Genomic DNA, 23,644 nt, shown 5'->3' with positions numbered 1-23,644 from the left:
TGATGGCAGATTGCAACTGTTTCAGCTGGGTGGTGGAGAAATGCGTGTGTGATGTTTAACACAGCTTTGCCTATTAAACAGGGTCTTCATCTACCCACATCAGGGGCCTAAGGACTGGTGGCTCCACTCAGGTTACCCAGCCACCTGTGACTGGGGCCCAAGGATAACCGGTACCTCCCAGTCCTTACAACCAAAAGCACTGGGTGCCCAAGGTCCATTTGCAGAACCCACCCACCTGTGTGCTCTAGGGAACAGGGATGCACTTTCCTCACAGACACTTGGGGGGTGGTTGTCAGCCCCCTGCCTTGTTCAGAGCATGACCCCCTGTGCAACCAGATACCGGTATCTACATCAATCACCTCTGCCCACCTAAGACAGTAGGACAAAGCCTGTACCACACACTTAGATGACCAACTACCTGGACAACTGAGCTGAATCCATACAAGAAAAGTGAATGGACTCCTAGGTTCATATACCTGGTAACAGTTCTAGCCATCTGGTGACAGGACGTTAAAGGTTCAAAGGTGAAAATAATCAAGCTAGCTCACTCAAGCAACCTATCTGGGCATATCAAAACAAAACAAAGCAAGAAGCTAGGATACAGTTAACCAAACCAAACCAAACCCAGTGCCATTCAGTCGATTCCGAATCATAGCGATCCTACAGGACAGAGTAGAACTGCCCCATAGAGTTTCCAAGAAGCACCTGGCAGATTCGAACTGCCAACCTTTGGTTAGCAGCCACAGCACTTAACCACTACGCCACCAGGGTTTCCAGGATACAGTAAGCAAACATAAAATAAACTAATACGATAACTTATACATGGCTTGGAGACGACAGTCAATATCAAATCACATAAAGAAGCAGACCATGATCATTTCAACAAGCTCTCAAAACAGGGAATTGAGGGATCTTCTGGATGAAGGTGCCTTCCTGGAATTATTAGATGCAGAATACAAAAGATTAATATACAGAACTCTTCGAGACATCAGGAAAAAGATCAGGCAATACGCAGAACAAGACAAGGAACACACAGATAAAGGAGTTGAACAAATTGAAAAGGTTATTCAGGAACACAATGAAATATTTAGTAAGCTGCAAGAATCCACAGAGAGACAACAATCAGAAATTCAGAAGATTAACAATGAAATTACGGAATTAGACAACTCAACAGAAAAATACACGAGCAGAACTGATGAAGTGGAAGGCAGAATTTGTGAGATTGAAAACAAAGCACTTGCCACCAATATACCTGAAGAAAAATCAGATAAAATAATTAAAAAAAATGAAGAAACCCTAACAATCAAGTGGGACTCTATCAAGAGAAATAAACTATGAGTGACTGGAGTACCAGAATAGGAAGGGATAATAAAAAATACAGACAGAATTGTTGATGATTTGTTGGCAGAAAACTTCCCTGATATTGTGAAAGATGAGAAGATAACTATCCAAGATGCTCATCGAACTCCACATAAGGTAGATCTTAAAAGAAAGTCACCAAGACATATTATAATCAAACTTGCCAAAAACAAAAGATAAAGAGAGAATTTTAAGAGCAGCTATGGATAAATGAAAAATCACCTACAAAGCAGAGTCAATAAGAATAAGCTTGGACTACTCGGCAGAAACCATGCAGGCAAGAAGGCAGTGGGATGACGTATATAAAGCACTGAAGGAAAAAAACTGCCAGCCAAGAATCATATATCCAGCACAACTGTCTCTCAGATATGAAGGTGAAATTAGGAAATTTCCAGATAAACAGAAGCTTAGGGAATTTATAAAAACCAGACCAAAACTATAAGAAATACTAAAGGGAGTTCTTTGGTTAGAAAATCAATAACATATCAACCCAACACTAGATCACTTGACAGAGCAATCAGATGTCAACCCAGATAGGGAAATCATAAAAATAAATCAAGACTAAAAAAACACTCAAAACACAGAAAAATTGATGTCATCAAGTAAAAGAAGACAACAGTAAAACAATAAAGAGGGACTAAGATATGTAGTCATAGATCTTTCATATGGAGTAGAAGACAAGGCGATATAAAGAAATAAAAGTTAGGTTTAAACTCAGAAAAAATAGGGGTAAATATTAAGGTAACCAAAAAGGAGAAAAACAATCCTACTCATCAAAATAAAATACATATAAAAAATAGATTCAGCAGAAAAAAAAAAGAACTACAATGAATAAGAGGAAAAGACAATATGTAAATTACTCAGCACAAAACATTAAGTGGGAAAAAGAAACTTTCAAAAATACACACAAAAAAAGTCATTAAAATGACAGCACTAAATGCATACCTATCCATAATTACGCTGAATGAAAATGGACTAAATGCACTAATAGAAAGCGGCAGAATGGATAAAAAAACACGATTGTCTATACGATGCCTACAAGAGACACACCTTAGACTTAGAGACACAAACAAACTAAAACTCAAAGGATGGAAAAAAATACATCAGGCAAACGACAATCAAAAAAGAGTAGGAGTGGCAATATTAATTTCTGACAAAATAGATAAGGATAAGGAAGAACACAGTATAATGATTAAAGGGACAATATACCAGGAGGATACAACCATATTAAATATTTATGCACCCAATGACAGGGCTCCAAGATACATTAAAAACTCTAACAGCATTGAATAGTGAGATGGACAGCACCACAATTACAAGAAGAGCCTTCAACACACCACTTTCGGTAAAGGACAGAACATCCAGAAGGAAGCTCAATAAAGACACGGAAGATCTAAATGCCAGCATCAACCAACTTGACCTCACAGGCATATACACAACACTGCACCCAAGAGCAGCCAAATATACTTTCTTTTCTAGTGCACATGGAACATTCTCTAGAATAGGCCACATATCAGGTCATAAAGCAAGTGTTCACAGAATCCAAAACTCTGAAATATTACACAAAGCATCTTCTCTGACCATAAGGCCATAAAGGCAGAAATCAATAACAGAAAAAGCAGGGAAAAGAAATCAAACACTTAGAAACTGAAAAATACCCTGCTCAAAAAAGAATGGATTAGAGAAGACATTAAGGATGGAATAAAGAAATTCATAGAATCCAATGAGAATGAAAACACTTCCTAGTAGAACCTTTGGGACACAGCGAAAGCAGCACTCAGAGGTCAATTTATATCAATAAATGCACACATACAAAAAGAAGAAAGGGCCAAAAATCAATTAACCCTACAACTTGAACAAATAGAGAACAACAAAAGAAACCCTCAGACACTGGAAGAAAGCAAATAATAAAAATTAGAGCAGAATTAAATGAAATAGAGAACAGAAAAAAAAAAAATGAAAGAGTTAACAAGACCAAAAGCTGGTTCTTTGAAAAAATTAACAAAATTGATAACCACTTGCTAAACTGACAAAAGAAAAACAGAAGGGGGAGCCAATAACCCAAATAAGAAATGAGATAGGCAATATTACAACAGACCCAACTGAAATTAAAAGAATCATATCAGATTACTATGAAAAACTGTACTCCAACAAATTAAAAAACTTAGAAGAAACGGATAAATTTCTACAAACACACTACCTACCTAAACTAACATAGAGGTAGAAAAACTAAATAAACCCATGACAAAAGAAGAGATTGAAAAGGTAATCAAAAAACTCCCCCCCAAAAAGCCCTGGCTCAGACAGCTTCAGTGCAGAGTTCTACCAAACTTTCAGAGACGAGTTAACACCACTACTAACTAAAGGTATTTCAGAGCATAGAAAAGGACGGAATACTCCCAAACTCATTCTATGAAGACACCATATCCTTGATACCAAAACCAGGTAAAGACACCACAAAAAAAAGAAAATTACAGACTTACATCCCTCATGAGCTTACATGCAAAAATCGTCAACAAAATTCTAGCCAATAGAATTCAATAACATATCAAAAAAATAATTCACCATGACCAAGTGGGATTCATACCAGGTATGCAGGGATGGTTCAACATATAAAAAAAAAAACACTAATATAATCCATCATATAAATAAAACAAAAGACAAGAACCACATGATCTTATCAATTGATGCAAAAAAGGCATTTAACAACATTTAACACCCATTCATGATAAAAACTGAGCAAAATAGGAATAGAAGGAAAATTCCTCAACATAGTAAAGGGCATTTATACAAAGCCAACAGCCAAACATCGTGCTAAAGGGAGAGAGTCTGCAAGCGTTCCCTCTGAGATGGGGAACCAGACAAGAATGCCCTTTCACCACTCTTATTCAACATTGTGCTGGAGGTCCTACCCAGGCTAGATAAAGAAATAAAGGGCATCCAGATCGGTAAGTAAGAAGTAAAAGTATCTCTACTTGCAGATGACATGATCTTATACACAGAATACCCTAAAGAACCCTCAAGAAAACTACTGAAACTAATAGAAGAGTTCAGCAGAGTATCAGGATACAAGATAAACACATAAAAATCAGTTGCATTCCTCCACACCAACAAAAAGAACATTGAAGAGGAAATCACCAAATCAATACCATTTACAGTAGCCCCCAAGAAGATAAAATACTTAGGAATAATTCATACCAGAGATGTAAAAGGCCTATACAAAGAAAACTACAAGACATTACTGCAAGAAGCCAAAAGAGACCTACGTAAGTGGAAAAACATACCTTGCTCATGGATCAGAAGACTTAGCATTGTAAAAATGTCTATTCTACCAAAAGCCATCTATAGATACAAGGTAATTCTGATCCAAATTCCAATGACTTTTTTTAATGAGATGGAAAAACAAATCACCAACTTCATATGGAAGGGAGAGTCCCCGGATAAGTAAAGAATTGCTGAAAAAGAAGAACAAAGTGGAAGACCTCACTCTACCTTATTTTAGAACCTATTAAACCACCACAGTAGTCAAAACAGCCTAGTACTGGTAGAACAACAGACACATAGACCAATGGAACAGAATTGAGAATCCAGACATAAATCCATCCACATATGAGCAGCTGATATTTCACAAAGGCCCCAAGTCAGTTAAATGGGGAAAAGACAGTCTCTTTAACAAATGGTGCTGGCATAACTTGATATCCATCTGCAAAAAAAATGAAACAAGACCCATACCTCACACCACGCACAATAATGAACTCAAAATGGATCAAAGGCCTAAATATGAAATCTAAAACGATAAAGATCATGGAAGAAAAAATAGGGACAACGCTAGGAGCCCTAATACATGGCATAAACAGTATACAAAACATTACTAACAATGCAGGAGAGAAACTAGATATCTGGGAGCTCCTAAAAATCGAACACCTATGCTCATCCAAAAAGTTCACCGAAAGAGTAAAAAAGTTACCTAGAGACTGGGAAAAAGTTTTTAGCTATGACATTTCTGATCAGCATGTGATCTCTAAAATCTATGTTATACTGCAATGGGCAAAAGGTATGAAGAGACACCTCACTAAAGAAGACATTCAGGTATATATGAGGAAATGCTCCCGATCATTAGCCATTAGAAAAATGGAAATCAAAACTACAGTAACATTCCATCTCTCTCCAACAAGGCTGGCATTAATCCAAAAAGCAAAAAATAATAAATGTTGGAGAAGCTGTGGAGAGACTGCAACACTTATACTCTGCTGGTGGGAATGTAAAATGGTACGACCACTTTGGAAATCAATTTGGCGCTTCCTTAAAAAGCTAGAAATAGAACTACCATATGATGTAGCAATCCCACTCCTTGGAATATATCCTAGAGAAATAAGAGCCTTTACACAAACAGATATATGCACACCCATGTCCACTGCAGCACTGTTTACAATAGCAAAAAGATGGAAGCAACCAAGGTGCCCATCCACAGACAAATGGATAAATAAATTAAGGTATATTCACACAATGGAATACTACGCATTGATAAAGAACAGTGATGAATCTGTAAACACTTCATAAGATGGAGGAATCTGGAAGGCATTATGCCGAGTGAAATTAGTCAGTTACAAAATCGTATGAGACCACTATTCTAAGAACTTGAGAAATAGTTTAAACAGAGAAAAAAATATTCTTTGACGGTTATGAGAGCGGAGAGGGAGGGAAGAAGAAGGGTTTTCATTAATTAGATAGTAGATAGGAACTATTTTAGGTGAAGGGAAAGTCAACACACAATACAGGGGAGGTCAGCACAACTGGACTAAACCAAAAGCAAAGATGTTTCCTGGATAAACTGAATGCTTCGAAGGCCAGTGTAGCAGGGGCAGGAGTTGGGAGACCATGGTTTCAGGAGACATCTAAGTCAATTGGCATAATAAAATCTATTAATATTCTGCATCCCACTTTGGAGAGTGGCGTCTGTGGTCTTAAACTCTAGTAAGCGACCATCTAACATGCATCAATTGGTCTCAACCTACCTGGAGCAAGGGAGAATGAAGAATACCAAAGACACAAGGTACTTATGAGCCCAAGAGAGAGAAAGAGCCACATAAACCAGAGACTACATCAGACCAGAACGAGATGGTGCCTGGCTACAACCGATGACTGCCCTGACAGGGAATCCCTGAGAGAGCAGGAGAGCAGTGGAATGCAGACCCCAAATTCTTGTAAAAAGAACAGACTTAATGGTCTGACTGAGTCTAGAAGGATCTCAGAAGTCATGGTCCCCAGACCTTCTGTTAGCCCAAGAAGGAATCATTACCAAAGCCAACTCTTCAGACAGGGATTGGACTGGACTATGGGATAGAAAATGATACTGGTGAAGAGTGAGCTCCTTGGATCAAGTAGACACATGGGACTATGTGGGCAGCTCCTGTCTAGAGAAGAGATGAGAGGGCAGAGGGGGTCAGAAGCTGGCCGAATGGACATGAAAATAGAGAGTAGAGGGAAGGAGCGTGCTGTCTCATTAGAGGGAGAGCAACTAGGAGTATATAGCAAGGTGTATGTAAGTTTTTGTAGGAGGGACTGATTGGGTTTGTAAACTTTCACTTAAAGCACAATAAAAAAAAAAAATTGAAATGAGATCAAAGTGGATTAGGATGGGCCCTAAATGCATTGAGAGCGCCCTTTTGAGATGCAGAAAACGATACCCACAGGCACAGAGAAGGAAGTCTTGTAAAGATGGAGGTAGAGATTGGAGAGATGTAGCTACAAGCCAAGGAATATCAAGGATTGCTGGAAGCCACCAGAAGCTAGGAAGAGACTAGGAAAAACTATTCCCTAGAGCTTTCAGAAGGATTGTGGCTCTGCCAACACTCTTATTTTGAACTTCTAGCCTCCAGGACAGTGAGAGAATACATTTCTGTTGTTTTAAGTCATCAAGTTTGTGGTAATTTGTTATAGCAGCCCTAGGAAACTAATACAGACCTAGACATAGTTTCTGTTTTAAAATCAAATAATAAATAAAACAAATATATATGCAAAATAAATTGTGAAAGTATACCTAAAACTTCTTTACACGTAGAATCCAACTTTTCAAATCACTTAACTCTGAGTTTGTCAATGTTCACTTTTCCCACAAAATTATCACCCTTTGTAATATTAAGAACAGTGGCGATGCATTTTCTTCAGGAAATCTGTGAAAGAACTAAATCCTTGGTGGACTTTTCAGCTGGCATTGCAATTAATTATGTAGATTAAACCAACTTCTGACTCCCACTCAGGAATGCTGGTACAGGTCTGACTGACTTCCCCCACTTCCTACTCTCCATGTGGGCCTTAGGGTTTAAGAGCTATTATCTTCATGGCTTAATCCATCACCACTTTAAGGTGGCTGCTCAAATATAAACACTATCTGAGACGCCTTCCCTGGCTCTTTATATAAGAGATCACCTCCACAATGTCATGATCCTAATCCCTTTAAAGCACTTCTTTTATCACCTGTTCTATATTCATCTTTTTACTGCATACAAGAAAATAATCTCCATTGGTAAAGACTCTATCTCTTTTGTTCACTACTATAGTCCTAAGTGTCTAGAAATGTGCTTGGGACTGAACTGCTCAGGAAGTATGTGCTGAATGAATGAGTTGATCTCAATTTCCTTTTGCCTCGCCTAATATGAACATCACAATGTGCTGCATATGGATCTAGAATTTGAATCTGAGTAATCTTCACTCAACATAATATCTAAATACAAGCTAACTATTTTGTATGGTATGTAATTTACTTTAATGCAGGAATAAAAACTGGCTATGTTTAACTTGAGATGTAGTTTTCGAACAAGAAATCTTCCTGAGTGACTTTCTATAATTTTGAATATATGCTATTTTAGCCTTACACATTGACTTTATAATCGATCCTCCCAAGTAAAAAGTAACATCATAGAAAAATGAGCTAAATGGGTAATCAATGAGTACCCAGCTACTCTAAAATAAGCCTGGACTGGTTAAGACATTTGCTGCTAATTCCCAAGGTGTCTGTATTCTTTAATTGCTGTTGGTTAAGTGACATTGAGTTGATTTTTCATTTATCATGTATTTTCAAAAACAATGAATTCATTAATCCTATTTTAAAACAAAAATCCATTGTAACCTGGCCTGGAAAATAAATGCTTACCTCCTTCCCTAAAATGGCTCATAGTAAGTTGATCTTTGAAGCAGAGTTAACAGCCTGAACCCCCAAGGGAGGAGTCGCAAAGCATTGTGGGTACCTTTTTTCAGGCCCTGTTGCAAAGCCTTCCTGTATCAGAGAGCCATGTGCCAGACATGAACAAAAGAAATACTTAACTGCTAATGTAAGTAATTCAACTCATAGCTACCCTTGTAAGAGTAGAAATGCCCCAGAGGGTTTTCAAGGAGTGGCTGCTAGACTCAAGCTGCTGACCTTTTGGTTAGCAGCTGAGCTTTTAACCACTTCACCCCAGGATTCTGCTATGAGTAGGAACCAACTCGAAGGCAATGGAATTGGTTTTGTTTTCGGAACATAAGTGAATCTCTAAGAGGTGCTTTATCTCCAAGAAAAATTTCCAACAGAAATGTATCTAGAAGCCAAATCATACCTGCATCTGGGAATTATGAATAAAGAACCCTGGTGGCACAGTGGTTAAAAGCACTCGGCTGCTAACAGAAAGGTCAGCAGTTCGAACCCACAGCCACTTTTCGGGAGAAAGATATGGCAGTCTGCTTCTGTAAAGATTTACAGCCTTGGAAACCCAATGGGCAGTTCTACTCTGTCCTCAGAGTCACTATGAGTAGGGATCAACTCGATGGCAACGGATTTGGTTTTGAGTTCCTGCTATCAAAGACATGCCTTGCTACTACCTTCAATTACTGGCCTACAAAGTATTTTACTTCATCTTCCCTAAGGACTTCTGCACTAATGTAAGATCACAATGTAGGCTGCTAAACACCAAGCAACTGGGAAAAATGTTTTTCTTCATGCACACACATAACTCCTCCCTCCCGCCAAGTTGAGTATAAAGGAAAAGAAGGGTAGGGAACAACATAAATAACTTCATGAAAGCAAAATCTATACAGGCATTAATACAATAAACAGAGCTCAGCAGAGTTCTGTGCACAACAACTATTTTCCAAACCAAAATATTATTGAGTACTCTGGCACAAGCATTAAATTAAAAACAAAAAAAGGTAGAAAACAAGCAAAAAGTCACTTACCATGTATCATCGTCAAGTCATAAAATTGTGCACTTAATAGATCTTTTCTTATGATAGCTTTTTTTCTGTAAACAGCAATAAAAAAGGTAAAAGAATTAAGACAAAATTGTCATTTTGCTTATTTTTTTCTATTCACTGCCTCTCAAAAAGAAATATATTATGCACTAAATTAACTATCTTGAAAGTCTGATAAATGACTTAACATTCTCAGAGACTCCTACAAGAGATTAGAAGGTCAAGCTACAATTTTAATGTATAGTGAGTTGTAGCATCTTAGTCTTTAAACAATTACCTTACTGGTTTAATATGACTGACTAGCTACCAAACCATGTAGGGAGGCGAGCAAGTATTACTTGCTCTTAAAGGGCTACTAGGAAACTGTAGCAAAGAAAGCATGACTAGGTGCTATTCCGTACTCCAACAACTTAAAATGGAAGCTTACTACCAAGAAACAAAATCCCTTCCCTGGAACTTGTAAAAAGTATCAAAAAGGGATTATGTAAGGGTTTTAGTACTTTAAAAGGGACAGGTAAGATGGAATGATTCAAAAAGAAGGTACAGTAAATATCCAACAGCTGACAGAGAATTTTTCACCTTGGGATAAATCATTAGGGGTCTGAATTGGCGTGCAAAAGCAAGTTTTTATTCTGCATCAGCTATTTCCCCACACCATCCCTCTACCACGATCTGAGAAAATGCAGGTAAACATGTAGACCAAATCAGCTGTGCTAAACTCAAATACAGATATGAGCCTTACAGCCTCTCAGCAAGAACGAAGAGAACTGGTAACTCTGAAAAAACACAAAAATGCATGGCCATGACAGCCAGTGATAGAAGCTATAATAAGACGGAAGCTAGCAAAAGGATTTCTTCATGATACCTGGGAAAAGACTCCCACTATCTACCACACAAACATAAACAGAAACCCAAAGATGACTCAAAACAGTTTTAAGAAAATTTTATTAAAATTTATTCTAACCAGTTCGTATTAACTCTGGAGCTCATGGATGGGCTCTTGGGAATAGATATTCCATGAATCCCTTGAATCATGTAAAATTTTACATTTATAAATATGCTTTTTTTTTTTTTTTTGGCAGAAGGGGTCTGTAGCTTTCTTTAGATTCTCAAAGAAGTCTCTAACTCCCCAAAAGTTAAAATCTAAGGAGCTACAGTGTTATAGATTAGTGGCAGGATTCAGTTCTCAGGAACTTTTGTCAGCTGTTTTAGTAACTGAATAAACTTACTTTCTTAGATTAGATTCTGATGAAATGTACTAATGAATTATAGCTTTATTATAAATTTGACAATATACTGACTTAAAAATACAACTCTGGATAGCTCTATATAGATTCGAAATCAAAATAGGCTTAAATTTTAAATGTTGAGAACAACTTATTTTAAGCATTAATAAATTAATTTCCACTACAAACAAAAAACAAAAAACCCATTGCCATCGAGTCGATTCCGACTCATACCGACTCTACAGGACACAGCACAACAGCCCCATAGAGTTTCCAAGGAATGCCTGGTGGATTCAAGCTGCCGACCTTTTGGTTAGCTGCCATAGCTCTTAACCACTATACCTCCAGGGTTTCCTTCAGGATACAACTAATATTCAATTCAGTTCAACAAATGTTTTAAATCCTACTGAATCTGAGTATCAAGCACTGTATTTCAAGGCAATTATGTTAAAACAGGACAATGGTTTTTAACTACAGCAGTTAAAGATCAAATCTAAACATGCTGAACATTTTTTTAAACATTTGATATAGTGATAGTGGATAGGGAGTGCCTGCTACAACACAAGGAAGGAATATGTGAGAGGTAATAAGTGGTTACAATTATAATTGTCTCATGAAGAATGCTGTGCTCATTAGTTACTTTCTGCTTTTTGTCCACAAATAACTAGTGCAGTGCTATTCAAAATGTGGTGTGAAGACTCATGCCTCTCCATTAACTGTTAGTGGTTTTTAGTAAGTACAAAAATGAGTAAGCATTCAGAAATTGTTATAAAAAATTTCACACTACTGTAACATTTTTATTGTACATTATAAAAGTATCAGTCTAAACAAGTTAACATACAAAAATCAAATCTTCACTAAAGATAGAGTTCAAATTATATTCTTCTTTCTTAAATGATCAAGGGTGTGCTTTCAAAGAAATAATTAAATACATTTAAATCCACTTCATAAGGAAAAAAAAAAAAACAGTACTTTTATTCTACCAGCTAACTTCTTGTTCTATTCATTAGGATTCCACTTTCAAATTTCATCACTAACCTTACACAGTTTTTAGAATTTTCATGACAGGAGAGCTGTTTCTTAAAAGAGCTTTCATTTTTCTTGTCTTTTGTTTTTCTTGACTGTCTTTTTACTTGAACCTGTAAGAAAAGAAAAAGCAACTATTTACAGCTCGAATCCAGTATTACAAATGTTAAGTTTTCAACTTTCTCTTGAAATGATAAAAATTTAAAGCTGCCTGCTAAAAGGCTAGTCCAAATACATATGCTTGATTCATTCAAGCATGCTAAACCTTAAGTTTTAAGTGTGCTAAGCTCATCAAAATGGTGAGAAACAAGCACGTCAACAGATGAAGTACATATGACAGGTATGAGCACAGATTTCTGTATATGCGTAGGGCTGAGAAACTAACTCTATCTCAGGAAGTCAGAGAAGAATCCGATGAGTAGATGATTTATGAGTTGAACTTAAAAAATGAGTAGGAATTTGTCTAAAAAAAAAAAAATATCCTAGATGGAGGAAAGAACACAGAGTTAGGAAATAAGCTCCTGTGTCTGTGGAATAGTGAGAAGCTCATGTAGACAGAGAAGAAAAGAGTAGCAGAATATAAGATTGATAAAATGTATTATGACCAGATTGTAAAGGGTCCTGAATAAGAAAATAGTCCTACAGGCATCAGAGACAACATGGAATTTTCCAGTAAGTGAACGAGATGATCAAATTTGTTTTTTAAGAAGATAACTTTGGCAGTGATATAGAGATGGAACCAGTAAAGAGATTACAAAAGCTAAGAAGCCAGAAAGAAATGTGGCTACTGAGCAGCTAAAACTTAGCTCGTCTGAATTGAGATGTGCCATAAGTGTAAAATGTACATCAGATTTCAAAGACTTAGTACAAAAAATAGAAGGTAAACTCTCAATAGTTATAAAAAAATTCATTACATGTTGAAATATAGTAGATAGATTAAATAACCTATGTTATTAAAGTTAGTTTTACCTGTTTCTTTTCATTCTTTTAATATGGATACTAAACTTTCAAAATTACACACTGGCTTGGAAAATACTTCTACTGGGCAGCACTGGCCTAGATGACAGCAGGAAGGCTTACAAACAGGCAACAGCAGAGAGACGGAGAAAGACAATGAGCAGAAAAAATAGGCAAAGACAAGGGAGACAGAAAAGAACTCCCACAAAATTTCTGATCTGGGTACCTGGGACTGTGGTACTACTAACCACTGGGGTTTGGAGAGGGGACAGAGAATGAGGCGAGTTTTGAATGAGCTTTGACTTTGTTCATTTTTAGATCCTTTGGGTATCCTAGACGGAGATATGCAGCAAACAGAGGGAAATACAGGTCTGGTTCTCGGGAAAGAGATCTGGACTAGTGACAGAGTTTTTAAAAGCCATCCAGATATATAGGTGTACTTAAAGCTATGGAAATAGTTGAGAAGATTTAGGGAGAGAGTATACCAAAAGAACCGAATGAAAGAAAGGAAGATCCTTTGAGAAGCCCTGATGATTAAGAAAAGATGGTAGGGAGATGACAAAGCAGACTGTCAAAGATCAAGTAAGTAAAACAAACATACGTACAACCAAAAGAGAAGGATGTCCTGAAAGCCGAAGGAAGCAGTGGGTAGTCAACAACATCAAGTGCTGAAAATAAACCATGGGATCTGGCAGTCAGAAGACTACTCTGGCTCTTAATGAGGACAGTTTTAGTAAAGTAAAATGACAGACAGGTGAAAGCTATATGGGAATTGAAAAGTGAATGAATTGAGAAAAGGGAGTAGGCAAATACAGATGTCTCATTGAAGTTTAGTTGTAAGGGAGAAAAGGATAAAAAATTGATAGATTCAAAAGAAGATTAAAGGAAGATATTAAGAGAATGTGGAAAATTTCCCACATGACAAAAAATATCTTTTAACTCTGACGAAATTAGATTAGCACTGCACCAAACTTTTAAGTAAAATAGTTAATTAAAACATACATTTTTATTCCAAGCAACCAAACAAAATTTCACAGGAAACTATCTTAGGGAGCTAGTTCATGCAACAATAATGTAGTCTGGAGAAACAGAGACTATATCTTTCAGATAAGCCACGGTTTAATTTTGATTATAATATCACACACTTACATAACGTCGTATCTTTTAATGTGGAAGATTTCCCACATGCCAAGAAATATCTTTTAAGCCTCCAAGTTACACAAGCAAATCATTTTTTTATATATGTCATTTTACCTGAATTGCAGTCTGGTCTATACTGTAAATCAAGAACTCATTTAGTAAAAATATACCAAAACAAAGTATAAATACCTTCACCGAGAACAGTATAGTTGTACATTGCTTCCATCTGCTTTCCTACTCACATACACAGCAACCAAGCTGTCATGGATTAGTAGTGCTACCTGGGAAGTTTGTTTCACTTATTGATGACATTACGGATGTATATATTGAGTATCCTCATTTCTAGCTATTTATCATTCATGACTTGTTAATGATACTTCAAGAAATTACCTTCTCACAAATTTTATTTAACCAGCTTTTCCCTTTTCTTCTAACTTTTACTCATTAAGTCAGGAATGTGCTCCTACTTTTCTTTTTCTTGTTTTTTTTGAGCCAAAACGGGTCAACACAGATCATAATCATGACTCATAATCATAACATCAATGAGATATGTATATATACATTTCCAAGAAGTTATGAAGATTAAACACTCCAATAACTGGACTTAAAAAACTAAGGTCATCTGCTCAGGCCACCCTTGAAATTGTGAGAAGACCCTCTCAAGGTCTCCAACATACACCTTTATCGTTCTCCAGTTAAGCTCACTTCCCTTCGAATACTAGCATTTAAGAACAAAAATGCTATTTTTATTTAATTTTATGGGCTTAATCTTCTCAATATTATAATATTTTTCATAAAAACATAATTTTCAGGTCTTTCACATATAAGTTTTTGTGGGGTTTGGTCATTGAATCCATTGTTTCAATGAAGAAATGTATTCAAACTGCTATCCAATTGATTAGTAAATATTTTTGAAATACAAGAAGTCCTAAAATTCTAAAGTTTAAGTATTCTATAACTAAGAGTAACTGTAAGACTTATTTTAGAGCATCAGAGCCCTAATACTTTTTTGTGGGAAATTTTAAGGTAACCACTATGGATATTCTCTCTCTACGGGGCAAAGACAGAAAGATTCATAATTTCTGTATCCTTGTTAAAAGATCTGGACTTGCTGTGCTGAGGAATAACGACAATCACGTAACAAGCCTAAAGCTGAATAATTTTCAAATATATTCAAAATGGAAATCAAAGCAAAATTGTCTCAACTGTTTACACAGTTCATGTTATGAAATACAACCTGCCTTACCTTAATGCGACTTCCCAATGCACTGAATTTAAACACTGCCTGAAAAGGTTTTCGATCAATAGGACAGGAAGCCAGTGTCTGAAAAAAGATTAACAAATTATAACTTTAAACTGAACATACTTAAGTAAATTTTCCACAGTAACAAGAAAAATCAGAAAAATACTTTCCCCCTCAAAGACAATGGTAATGAAATAATGTCAGCCTGTTACCATGCCTCAGAGCAAGAAATACTTTAAATTTGTTTCATTTCACTCAAACATTTACTGGGCACCTACTGCAGGCTAGGTAACTAAAAAAAAAAAAAAACTAGAATACAATAATGGACAAGAGAGCTAAGAACTCTGTTATCATCTGTTAAGACCTGCTGCCCATTTGAGAACTACTGGTATAATGAAAGGAGCGCTAGGCTGAAATCAGGAGCAGGAGCTCGGGGATTGAGAGCTGGCTGTTGTGCTACATCTGGGAAGCTTTAAATTATCTGTAAAAGGAATGGCCTGGTTCCTTGCAGATCTTAATATTCTATGACTTAATACTTACCTCCCCAAATTATTCTGAATAGGCAGTATGTGCCCATGATAAAAACATTTAAAAAAAATGAAGAAAATTAAGGATTTCTCTCATCCCTTCCCTCAGCCACCCAGATTTCTCCCAGCCCCACCCCAGTCAGTTTCTTATATATCCTTTTGGACACATCCAATACAGACACTTATTTAAATGCTGTACTGAATTTTTTTTCTCTTAATTATGTATCTTAGATTGATCGTCTCTAGTGATCTAGAGCTGCCTCATTCTTAACAGCATGTCATAATAGTTTGAATTTACACTTTTTTTTTTATGAGTAAGTTGAGCGTTATTTTCACTTCTTTTAAGTGCTGTTTAATGTTCCTTTTCTTTGTCTATTCACGTTCTTTTTAATTAGGCTGCTGATGTTTTTAAAATGTAAAGGTAGATTTTCATTATATTTAAGGAAACTGGCTCTTTGACGAGTCTAAACCAACTTACTTATTTTGACATATATTTCCCATGCCCTCAAAATTATTCTGCATCAACTCAAAGATTTTTTCCTCATAATGTTAGTAAATATTTATGTAAGAATGGGTTTTATTATTTAAATAACTTAAGATGGAGTATATTTCTAAAAGGGTAGGAGGGAAGACTCTCCAGTCTATGAATAAAATACCAAAAGGTGGTATTTTTAACACCTACGGTTACAAAAGTAAAACAGGATTTTAACAACAGCAATAGTCTAAAAGATCACAATACAGTAACTGCTACTAAACAGGATTAGACGATTCTTTTCTCTGTGAAATGAGAATAGTTTTTTTCTACAAGTTAGGATTTGACAATGAATAAAATTAAGGATTAGAAAAAAATCTATGCCTCTCTCCTCACAAAAATTTCCTTTTAATGGAATCTAGATGTTATATTATTCCTCTGTGAGAAAATGTGAATTTTGCCCTTCTAAAAAACAAAAAGGCTTTGGATATATGAAGATAATGATTATACAAGTACAGGTAAACAGACAACATATGACCCTTGAACAGATAACACATTTTCACAAAACTCAAGAGTCACTTTGGGAGTAGCCAAAATATAAACTGAGTTACTTTTTACCACTTTGTTAAAATGTGATTTTTCTTTTCCTAAGTAGGCCTTGAGAGAAAATGCTTTAGCACATGTGAATTAGCAAATGTGACCTTACCATATTAAACGGATTCAGACTGGTAGAAGCCAGCTCAGCTTACTTCCAAGTAATATGGATTTAACATGCTGTTACTTTCCCTACAGAAAGCTTGCCCTTAAGAAGCTTTTGTATAAGTAGCTAACAAAGCTGTCCACATCTTTTTAATAATGCATTGCAAATAACAATTCTAGTTCAAAGAATTCAATATCATAACTATCTCCATGATTATTAGTGTTTATCACATTTTTTTTTTTTATCACATTAGCATTTACTTACGGAATGTCTTAGGCTACTAGGTTATGGTAATAACCAAAAAATCCACTGCTGTCAAGTTTGACTCATAGTTACCCTATAGGACAGAGCAGAACTGCCGTATGGTTTCCAAGGAGCGCCTGGTGGATTCAAACTGCCAACCTTTTGGTTAGCAGCCATAGCTCTTAATCACTATGCCACCATGGTTTCTGGTTATAGTAATATGTATTTATAATTTAAGAGTATTTAAAAGAACTGTCAAATGCCCATTATCTTCAAAGTTTCAAAATTTTATTTCTATTTTAAAGGCAAATTTAAATAAACATTCACAAACATATAAAACACTAATAAAAATGTTTTCCTAAAAACTATTAAGACAGATATGTAGAGGCTCTGGATTTACAGCCTAGTTTCAAATGTCCTTGTGTAACTGTGAGCAAGTTATACAGATATCCTCTCTGTGCCTCGAGTTACCTGTTTGCAAAAATGAATGTAGCAATGGAACTTACCTCTACAGTTTTTATTAGAACTAATTTAATTACTAAGTATGAAGCACTTAAAAGGTGTGTGGCATATACTAAGTATTGTGTAAGGTCTTTTAAACTTCAACTAGCTTAACTAATAAGAAAAAGGCTTGGTTTACTAACAAAAAAGGTAACGAGTTCTTAAAGATTTTTTATTGGAATTTGCAAACTTCGTAACATATAGGGTCATTAAAGTATTTCATTTTATTATTATATCTACTTCGATTTTTAACACTAAGATCCAAAGAAAGGCACCATGTTTAAGAAATTTATTCTATATCGGATACATCGAATCGCTCAAAGACTCTGGAATCACACCATCTCATTTTCTTCTTTTAATTAAATTTCCTCTATTGACATTAACTACATGGCAGACTTCCCTTTACAGTTTTCAAACTGACATAGTTTTAACCTGAGCCATTCCATTTTGATCTATTTCAAATAATGGCGTTCTGAGTAAGATTCATTTGTTTTCCTTAAGCACAACTGCCATGATTTGTCTAAGATTTCATTTGAAGAAAGGATTCCACTGTTACGATAAAAACAAAGAAAACAGAAAAATAGTAGTAGTCTGAAAACCACTGTTATATATCATCTCTACTTATATATACTTACATTTCCTAAAGATAATCTTCTAGTTAACACTAGAAAAATAAATTATGAGATTTTTGTTTGGCTCAGGCTCAACCATCATAAAAATTTCTTAAAATTGAGTTATCTTCTCTAGTTAAGGAAGGCACAGGTAAGAAAACAAGCTTCCTGTGGGAGACAAAATATCTCTGCTATGGCTACTGAGAAGTGATGCTACACATTTCTGACCTTAGAAAAAACAATTTAGCAAAGCATTTCAAAAAGGAAACGGAAAAGAAATTCAGTTATTCTAAGTGAAGCTACATAGTATACTTCAATAAATTAAGAGGAATAGAAGAATTTAATGCAAAAGAAAAACAGATTTTTTTAAAAAAAAAGATCTTTAATTTCTAATATATTGTGTAAGAAAATTTATAAGGCTACTTTAATTTAATACAGATCAATTTCAAAGACATCATCATTAACAGATACTAAAGTACCAAACATGTGATGACCAAATATCTTTCACAGAAAAATTTTACAAATAGGCTTGGATTGGCCTGATTTTGAGGCATTCCTAACGGTATCTCATTCTTATAACCAGCAGATACCCATCCAGAAAATCTCAAAGAGATTTTTAGTTTTCAAAGTAGAGTTAGTGTTGCTCAAATAACTAATTTAATTTGCAAATTGTGAGGTTTAAAAAATTCATTTAAAACTAATATAGAAACATTTTAAATAATGCATTAAAAACGCGATTTTAGTTTTGAAGAACATTATACCAAATTTTGTTTTCCTTATATACAATATGCTCCAATTATTCACCATTCTTATTTCCTTATATACAACAAAAATACTCAATTATTCACATGTTTAAATTAATATGGTTTTCATTTCAATAATTTTAAAAATATCTAATTTAATTAGTTTCATAATCAAAGTAGTTCAATATCACTATTCAACTTTGTGATACAACTATAAAATTAATAGAACTTGATTACTGTTTTACAGTGTAATGTATATTAAAGCAGAGCATACATTTTACTATGAGTAGTCTGTACTAAGGTTGTATAAGTTAAGGAGGCAATTTCGAGGGAGAAAAAAATCTTCCTAATGATTTCAGTAAAACATACCCTAGTATTCTGAAGCGTTGTAAATTCCCAGCTCAGACAAACCCATATTTAAATGTAAGAACAGGAAACCTTCCTTATTTGGGGATTCAGGATTCTTGATTTCTAATATTTCTTGCTTCCTGCTGCTGCTCTATCCTCAATCACATAGGCTGCCTACAGATAACCCTCCTAGAGAGAGAGAAGCAAGTGTTAAAGTTAAGTGCTTTAAGACTAAATTTTAGTACCTATGGTTATACGTAGGTTTGTCTGTTCAAGGGAATCTCTAAAAGATCTCTCTCTCCTACTAATACAAATAGAGTATATTATATAAAATTGCAGCTCAAAATCAAACATGGATGATTTAGGAATGGATTCCTTCATTTCTAGTCTCATGAAAGAAAACATGCCTTTGCCAACTTTCCCGTTTTAATTTCACTTTTACTATTTTTCTCAAACTGAACCTGTCAGCATTTGAAATGAAATGGAGAACTCAGATAAGTAAGTTGAGGGAGAATAATTTGCTTATACTAGGAAAGCTAATCATATTTTTAAAATTAATTAAAAGAAACCTAGTGGGTATCAAGACACCTGGTAGGTATCTAGTCACATAAAGGGCATGCCCCTTTAAAAAGAATAAGAACTCTCATATGATTCAAACATGAAATGTTCTAAGTCTGCAAACTTTAATCCTGTAAGGCCAAAATTTAACCACTTGCTGGCAACTGTGCCAAATTATAAGTCCTCCTATTTTCTTAACCAGTGTGTGTATGTGTATGTGTGTTTGGGGGAGGGATCCTTGTTGTCCGTAGGGCATCATAATTAATAGGAGCTGTTACTACTACCAACCATGTGTCAGACTTCTCTAGCCTTTCTTTCTAATTACTTGCTTTAAATCTACACACTGACAAGATTAAAATTATGTGCAAATTAAAAACTCTCAATATGTTTAGATTGTGTTTTTGTTCACAGTCTGAGTAAAATAAATAACTTTTTAATTGGATGGCTGACAAACTTTGATGTATTGGCTCTTTACATACTTCATCAGCCCAAGGGTAAGATATTAGGCCTTTTCTGTTTCGGAGTCTAAGCTCCAATATGATGGTTTAGACTAAGAGAACTTTCAACCTGCCTTTAAGTGTCAATTACTGTATCTTCGTTTAGTTCAATATTCTATTTCTATGTTGTTGTTAGGTGCTGTCAAGTCAATTCCAACTCATGGCAACCCCGTGTGTGCAGAGTAGTGCTGCCCCAAAGGGTTTTCACAGGTGTGACTTTTCAGAAGTAGATCACCAGACCTGACTTCTCAGATGCCCCTGGGTGGGTTCAAACTGCCAACCCTCGTGCTGGCTAGTAGTCAAGTGCTTAATGATTCATGTCATTTTATAAACCAACAAGTTCATCATCTAGAATATCTGAAACTAAACATACTCATAGTGGACATGCTTATCATCAAATTTATTTTAGCGTTCCCAAGGGTAAGATATTAGGCCATAGGCCAAGAAGGCCACCATGGGTTTCATTATCCTGAATCCTTTGCTCTATCTAGGTAGACTGTATGAAATGCCGAGCGGTTTCAAAAGTTCAGTTACTCATTTTAAAGTCCTTATACAGCTCTTGTTTTAAATAACCACAGGACCAAAATTTTAGAGCTCAAAGAGACTGAAACTAATTTTGATTTTGGATATAGATACAGGAGCATAAAAATTTTCAGAAGCCTGTCCAAAATAAATATACTGTACTGTATAACTTCTCTAAACATTGTTTTCTTTAAAAAGCACAATTTTTTCCATGTCTAAAATGTTATGATAAAAGTTAACAAATGAGTCCTTCTTTTGGGTGCTTCCAAATCATACTTCAGTGACCCTCAAGGACAAATCTCAGAATGCTCGGCTGAATCGTCTGAGTGACAGAAAAGTCTAGGAAGATGACTCTGAGTACTTTTTTTGTACCGCTTTTTTTTTTTTTTCAGGGATGTTTTTATGTAGATTGCCAGCCACATTTCTATCCTCCTCTTTCTAAAATGGCAATGTTAGTAAAATTTTAAATGACGTTATCACTTAAAAATATTTTTAATTTCAGGCTATCCTGAGGTATTAGGCAGGAAATTACTGAAGTTGAAAGCCCCTCTTTTATATGTCAAATACAACATTAACACTGTGAATTAAATGAAAAAATGTATAAGAAAACCTTAGCACAGGGCCTGGTCCATTAGAAGACAGTGAATATGAGCGCTTATTTCTAATTCTCAACTCCAAAGTAAACTACATGACTCTTTAAAAAAACAGAACGGGCTTAAGAAGAATGTGAGGAGATTTTGTAGCAGCTAATGACTAGAGAATTTGAAATCCGATTCTTTTTGTCATAGTGCTTTTATACAATAAAAGATTCAAACTGAAAATTTAGTTCAAAGGATAAGTGATTTTGTTAACCAGCATTCATTTATAATTTATAATGAGCAATTTATTAGTAGATTGTGCTCTTCTTACTGCTCAGCTTAATGGTTTATTTCACTGATGGTTGCCACCCCTATTAGAGACAATGAAATACTTCAGAATATTCTGCTTACTTTCCGTTTTCAAGGTTAATTACTTCTGTTTAAACACCACCACAATTTATGGTGGTAGTACAGCAGATAAGTACCTTCTTTTGAAAAGCAGTTTGGCTTCAACAAAATGTTTATACCCGAAGGAATAACACACAGAAGGGAAAACATTACATGCAAGAAACGGGTTGACTGCAATTCTCTATACGTTATCAAGTATTTTCACACTTAAAAATATTCAATAATGGTTAAAATATAGACGTGTTTGGCACTGTCTAGCAGAAACCTGAACATAGGGGCCAAAAACTAGAAACAACCCAAACGTCCAGTAGAATGGATAAACTGGGGCCTAGTCATATAAGAACCTGTATGAAACACATAAAAATCAATAAGCTACTTTTACATACATTAATATGGGTAGAATTTTAAAAATATGTTGAACGAAAGAAGCAGGTTCACAAGAGAGTATGTATAATATTACTCTCTGTATAAAATTTATAATCAGATAAAATTGAATATATAATTCAGGAATACATTCATAGGGGGGCAAATGAAACAAAATGTAAGTGGGGAGATGAACACACACACAAAAAGTTCATGGCTATCCCTGGTGGGAAGAGCACGTAGTGAGGGGCTTCCAAATACTGACAATGTTCCATTTCTTAACCTACACAGTGGGTAGATAAATGTTTATGTTATTGTTTAAACTGCAAAAGTAAGGTTTTATACACTCCTCGTATGTGACATATTTCATAATAAAACAAACCATATAAATGGTAAAAAAATAATGTTTGGTTCCACAAACAAAATAGTGTAAGACAGTAAAAAGCGAACAGAACAAAATAAAAATTTAAACCTGCCAATCCACATATATAATTGAGACCAATGAAAATTAAAGCAAATTTATTCTTAAAATTAAATTTAAAAGATGTCTTTCATAGTGTTTCAAACACAGAGAACACATTTAATAATATCCTACACAAGTACTGGACTATATGAAGAACGGGGCATCAGGATTGGAGGAACACTCATTAACAACTTGCATTGTGCAGATGATACAACCTTGCTTGCTGAAAGTGAAAAGGACTTGAAGCACTTACTAATAAAGATCAAAGACGACAGCCTTCAGTACGGATTGCACCTCAACATAAACAAAAGTCTTCACGACTGAACAATGAGCAACATCATGATAAATGGAAAAAAGATTGAAGTTGTCAAGGATTTCATTTTACTTGGATCCACAATCAACAGCCGTGGAAGCGGCAGTCAAGAAATCAAATACCACATTGCATTGGGTAAATCTGCTGCAAAGGACCTTTTTTTTTAAATTGTGCTTTAAGTCAAAGTTTACAAATCAAGTCAGTCTCTCACACAAAAACTTATATACACCTTGCTACGTACTCCCAGTTGCTCACCCCCTAATGAGACAGCCCCCTCCGTCCCTCCACTCTCTCTTTTCGTGTCCATTTCACCAGCTTCTAACCCCCTCTACCCTGTCATCTTCCCTCTAGGCAGGAGATGCCAACATAGTCTCAAGTGTCCACCTGATCCAAGAAGCCCACTCCTCACCAGCATCCCTCTCCAACCCGTTGTCCAGTCCAATCCATGTCTGAAGAGTTGGCTTTGGGAATGGTTCTTGTCCTGGGCCAGCAGTAGATCTGGATGCCATGACCACTGGGGTCCTCCTAGTCTCAGTCAGACCACTAAGTCTGATCTTTTTACAAAAATCTGGGGTCTGCATCCCACTGCTCCCCTGCTCCCTCAGGGGTTCTCTGTTGTT

General features: G+C 35.6%; 1 protein-coding gene across 3 annotated transcripts in view; it reads right to left on the bottom strand.

Annotated features, from left to right (window-relative positions):
* The window catches only part of SCAF11 (SR-related CTD associated factor 11), a 98,749-nt gene that overhangs the window by 21,398 nt on the left and 53,707 nt on the right, over positions 1–23,644 (bottom strand). For all 3 annotated transcript variants that reach the window (XM_064284346.1, XM_064284347.1, XM_064284348.1), the window contains exons 4-6: positions 15,181–15,258; positions 11,850–11,950; positions 9,571–9,635 (exon numbers count right to left, since the gene is read on the bottom strand). In XM_064284346.1, coding sequence (XP_064140416.1) covers positions 9,571–9,635; positions 11,850–11,950; positions 15,181–15,258 — 244 coding nt within the window. The remainder of the gene's footprint in view (positions 1–9,570; positions 9,636–11,849; positions 11,951–15,180; positions 15,259–23,644) is intronic.

The sequence above is a fragment of the Loxodonta africana genome, chromosome 4 (genome assembly GCF_030014295.1).
Source record: "Loxodonta africana isolate mLoxAfr1 chromosome 4, mLoxAfr1.hap2, whole genome shotgun sequence".
Taxonomy (NCBI): domain Eukaryota; kingdom Metazoa; phylum Chordata; class Mammalia; order Proboscidea; family Elephantidae; genus Loxodonta; species Loxodonta africana.
Note: the sequence above shows the minus strand (reverse complement) of the source record. Positions and strands in the feature narration are given on the sequence as shown.